A 5,010-nucleotide genomic window follows, 5' to 3' on the forward strand; every position below is an offset into this window, starting at 1 on the left:
ACAAAGCATCCAATTTTCCCTAGGGTTGACCTTTGGACACAACCTTTGAATTTTGGAACCTTAGCATTTTGGAAGTCTTAATGGGCTGAACCTTAGGGTCTTTTTAGCCCATTGTACACATGGCTCTTTTGCAGATGCCCCCCCCCTTTGGATCCCTATTTTCCCTCCTTTGGATCCCTACTGTGGCCGGTCTGCTAGCTTAACCAATATTCTAGCTTTTTCTCCCGTGGCCTTCCCCACATTAAATGATCAGTTTAATATGAGAAAATCATTTAGGAGAATTAGATATTGATTATTATGATAGGTCTTGGGCCACAAGCCCCTCAGTCTTGCCAACACCAATTGTGAGGCTCCTATGAGGAAATCCCTCTTCTAGTTCTTATGTTCAAGTCTTGTCCTTGCAATCAAGCCTTGTCTTATACTCATGTAATCCAAGTCTTGTATCTAGCTCTCTTAATAAAGTATTAAGTCTTCTAATCAATATTAAGCTTATCATCAAGTCCAAGTTCTTGTACATTGTGAGTGCCTCCTCTTGCTCTCTTCTAGCTCTACACGCACTCATAACATTTTTGTGTTGTTTTGATATTCTTTTTTGTGTTCTTTCTTTGTGTGTGTGAGTGCAAGAGAGAAAGAGTGGGGCTTCTTTGATGGCACTTCCTTCCAAACCCTAGACTTCATGGTATCTATGGTTTAACTCCTTCGTATAGTTTTTAGAGTTCTCTCACAAACTCTTACAATCAAAAGCCTGGTGCTTTCCTGGCAAGACCGCAAATTTCTCGATAACGCTGTGGCTGCTCAGACCTTCATGTGCAAGAAATCCTTCCAAACATCAATGTCGTGCCTAGCTCTGCAGGGAGACGTTGAGTTGGTGCAAGACATGCACTGAAAACTGTCGTGTCTATCTCACGTCTTATGCAATGTCTGTGCAGCGCTACACTGTGAGGCCAATGTCCCCACTCTAGCAAAACAATTCAACACAACATCTCCCATGTTGGTAAAGGTACCTAGTAGCCACCTGCAAACCCACACAAAGGCTTAAGCATTTTTGTATAGAGTAATGAAATCAAGCTTGAGAATAGGTTTCAAGTACGTGGCAAACGATGGACTTCTCTCAACGCCTCTCAGGAATTGCCTTACACTACGATCAAGCATCCATGATGAGGGGGTTCGCGCATGGTAGCTTCTCACTCAAGATATCATCATCTACAGAGAAACCACGTACATTTGCTGCAATCTCTCCATTTGCCCGATCATACCTAGGAAGCTGACTCCTAGCACCTCCAGGGGGCACGAGTATGGCCAACAACAAGGTACCAACCTGCAATTTACATTAACAACTTAACATTTTGTAATGTAGAACCAACTAATGCGCCTTAATACGATTATCTAGGCGAACATACCCCCTCTACATAGTCCTCGACAATCATGAAGCTAGGCCCAAGCTCAGTGAGGGTTGAGCTTTTACCACAACACATCCACATTGAGGTGCCAAACCAATACGCCAAACGTGACGGGCATGCATCGATTGTGTGTGTATCTAGTCATATTCATACACACACATCCCCCATGAGGAGAAATTTCATTTAATGTGCTAGGAACAATGCCAAGAGACCTCATAGATCTTATAGGACGAGTCTTGAACTGAAGACCTCTTTCTCAAGAGGGAACTTTGAGGGATTAAAATGTTGTGATAATGGGTAAGTAGGAGAAAATGATTCGTGGGCATTTCACAATTAAAAAATATCTCGCAGGTTAAGATAAAAGGCTCTGGAAGATTTCTGCTCGAGTAGACCATTTAAAGAAGATGAGGTGCTGGAGCCCTAGCATGTCCTTGAGGGTTTCCAAATCCTCCGAGGGTTTCTCTTTGCTGCTACGCAGGCGAGCTTACTCCCACCCAGTGAACGCCATGGCTGCTTCCACCCACACACATCCCTTGCTACCCGTGCGTTCGGAGAGTATGCAGAGCAGCAGACCCCTCATTTGCAGAGCCTCTCTTTCAAGCCTCTCCTTTGCAGGTAAGCCTCTCTGCATCGAGGCGAGGCCTCCTTGTACCTCTTCCAGATTCGTCAGCTTCATCTCTGTTGGTCCCGGTCTGGGTACGCGGCGTTGCAATTCGTGCGCTCTTGACCCTGATTACTACAGAGTGCAGAAGGAGGAGGGCATTCCAGTCGGTGTGAGGCTCAAGATATGGAACCTGCCTCCTGACTTCAAAGAGGAAGACAAAGAGGACTTTAAGGCATGGTTTGGTCCTCCTGATGTAGTCAATCCGGTGGTTGTAGATAAGATAGAGATTACAGAGGACCCTTTCTGGGTTGACCAAAACATCAGGGCTTTTGTGGACTTTGAAAGCATTGATTATGCCTGCATGGCCATAGTTAAGTATGACGGATCTCGATACAGAGGTCGCTGTGTCCGAATGGATTTTGTGCAGAAGCGCCCTCATGAGAAAGAGTATGGTGGGCCGCGCAGCCGAGGTAGCTTCCGCAGTAACCCCTCTGCTGTTCGGCGCAACCCTAACTCAAGTATGTATATTTCTGTCTCCTATCTCTCTGTTTCTTGTCTAGGCATTCTTCCTTGAGTCTGAGTGAAGTTGCTTTCTGTATGGATAACTCTTTATGGAACACTTTACGCTTTGTGGACTTGCTGGAAGATCGTAGTGCCCAACACTAATTTTACCTTTACACTCTGGCACTCCTTTGTACTTTGTATTCTGCTGTTTCAAAGCTTGAGTAGCTTTGCTTGAATTTTTCCTCTCGATCATCCTTAGCTAATACAAGCTTGAGGTTTTGTTCGGCCCCTGGAAGGCACGGCTAGTAGATGGTTTATGCATAGGTTGCTATAATGTCTTTGAGATGGGCACTGGCTGGACTGGAGACAAAGGTAGTATTACAGGTAGCTTGTATGTAAGGTGTTAATGAATGAAGAGAAGGAGCGGGCCTAGCCCTTGTTGGACTTGTGGATTAAAGTCAAGTCTGGGAGATCTAGGCGATTTTTGGAGCTCAAGCTTTGCATGGCATACATACTTTGTTTTAATTCAACACTGATTGGGAAGCTCTATGTTCTTGCGTTACGGGTATTGCTTGTTTCTTGTCTAAGATCCTTGAGCTGAAGAAGCTTCTTCAATCTGACTGCTGAATTTGTTTGCAATGAAAGGCAGTCTGTGACTTTGGGATGTGCTTGAGCATGTGCGTGTTTTTGTTTGTCGCCGTATGCAATGTCATGGGTTCAGGCATTGCCAAGGAAGTGTTGAATGAATTTTAACTAGTATCATGGTGAGTACAACTGATTGTCTACTACCTACTTCTACTACAGTTGTACTGCCACTATCTCTATTGACAATGTGAGTTGTTTCTTTCAGGTTATGCCTCAGCATACAGCAACCCCAACTATGGTACTCCTCCTGCCCCGGGTGGCGAGAACCAAGCTCCCCCTCCTGGTGCTGAAGGTCAACCCAATTATGCCCAACCAGGGATGGAGGGCAGTCCAAGTTATCAACCCAATTATGCCCAACCACCAATGGAGGGTAGTGAGCCTCGTCCAAATTATGGGCCTGGGTATGGAGCCCCTCGGCCATCAAGCATGAACAGGATCTTTGTGGGCAACTTACCGTGGTCTACTGATGACATGGCCCTTCAGCAGATGTTTAACGGATTTGGCAGTGTGTTAGAGGCCCGCATTGTGCGCGATCGAGATACAGGAAGGTCTCGAGGTTTCGGGTTTGTTTCTATGTCAACTCCTGAGGAAATGAATGCTGCTATTTCTGCAATGAGTGGTAAGCAGGTGGAAGGTCGCTCGCTAACGGTGAATGAAGCTGCATCCAGATTTTGATTAACGAGGCAGGACTCTTGCTGTGAGAATCTTTTAGGGTAGTGTTCTATCGTATAACCCTGGTCTAGTCTAAGTGAGAACTAGTCTACCTATTGGGCATCATCCTCAGTTCTATTGAAGTTTTCTATCGGCATTTCTGCTTTAGGAGGGTCCTCTCCTAGGGAGGAGTGAACATGGAACTTGCGGACCCCATGTTTTGCTAATATATTTGGGGTGGCAAAAGACGTTTGGGACATGTGAACATGGTTTGGAGTGGTTGTGTCTCTTGTAACATTTTTGCATTCTATTTTATTGCATAGCTATACTCTCTTAGCAGCATTTTGAATGAACTCTATCCTGGTTGTCTGGGAGTATTCGGCTGTAGGGCTTGGTACTGAATAGCAAGACTTGGAATGGCTTTTTTCCAGTGAAATATCAGTGAGAAACAGACCTTGAATCCATGAGTTTATTTCTTTACTGCAAAACTATGTGTATTATTTGTCTGACTGCTGCTTCTCTGCTGAGGGTTATGTTTAATTTTTTTCAACGATTGAAAATGATTTGTGCACATCTGGTGTGATTGGAAGCAGTTATTGGTATCGTTTGTGTGTACCTAATGTAGTCTCTATGCCTACAAGTTTAATGTGGAGCTAATTAGCTTTGGCTGGTACCCTCAACCCAAAAAACCCAAAATCTCAAACCCTTCAAACCCTAAACTGGTTGATAGTTTTTGATGGTGACTAGTGAAAAGGAAGCTGGCTTTATAGGGATACTCTACCCTTCGGGTGTAGATTTTTTTTTTCTGAGCGACTGGATTAGATTGGCGAAGGAAAGACCCTGCCTTAACAGAGTGCATACTTAGACGCGTGATAGTGTGAAGTTGTGTTCATTTGCTTTTTTAATGTTTGCAAGTATTTGGTCATGAGACACCTTGAAACTGATTGGATGTGATATACAGAGACGAGACTGATTCATGCCTGTGTGAGCTGATGGCCTGTCCCAAGATGTGATGTTTGTACCCTGGTGCATAATCAGCCATTGTGAGGGAAAGTGGGTAGCTGTGTGGAGGAACTGTAATCTTGGTAGTGCACATGAATATTGGTGAAACCTGATGGGGGATCCTGGTGTTTGCCTTGTGAGTTTTTATTCCATGATTGAGCCCTTTTATTTTATTCCATGATTGAGCCCTTTTCCCGAAGTTAT

The 5,010-nt window shown here is 44.5% G+C and overlaps 1 protein-coding gene across 1 annotated transcript; it reads left to right on the forward strand.

Moving 5' to 3' along the window:
• The first annotated feature begins 1,789 nt into the window (after positions 1-1,789).
• On the forward strand, positions 1,790-4,266 carry LOC147462789 (uncharacterized). The gene is made up of 2 exons (XM_086485523.1): positions 1,790-2,522; positions 3,359-4,266. The coding sequence occupies exons 1-2, from the start codon at positions 1,805-1,807 to the stop codon at positions 3,826-3,828; spliced, it is 1,188 nt and encodes a 395-aa protein (XP_086341649.1). The 5' UTR covers positions 1,790-1,804; the 3' UTR covers positions 3,829-4,266.
• The last annotated feature ends 744 nt before the right edge of the window (positions 4,267-5,010 follow it).

This window comes from Adiantum capillus-veneris, chromosome 2, assembly GCF_014529385.1.
Source record: "Adiantum capillus-veneris isolate H3 chromosome 2, ASM1452938v2, whole genome shotgun sequence".
In the NCBI taxonomy this organism is placed as follows: domain Eukaryota; kingdom Viridiplantae; phylum Streptophyta; class Polypodiopsida; order Polypodiales; family Pteridaceae; genus Adiantum; species Adiantum capillus-veneris.

Coding starts and splice junctions, on each gene's coding strand:
- LOC147462789 (XM_086485523.1), top strand. CDS start 1,805: ATGAGGTGCTGGAGCCCTAGCATGTCCTTGAGGGTTTCCAAATCCTCC. Junction 2,523..3,358: donor TCGGCGCAACCCTAACTCAA/GTATGTATATTT, acceptor TGTTTCTTTCAG/GTTATGCCTCAGCATACAGC.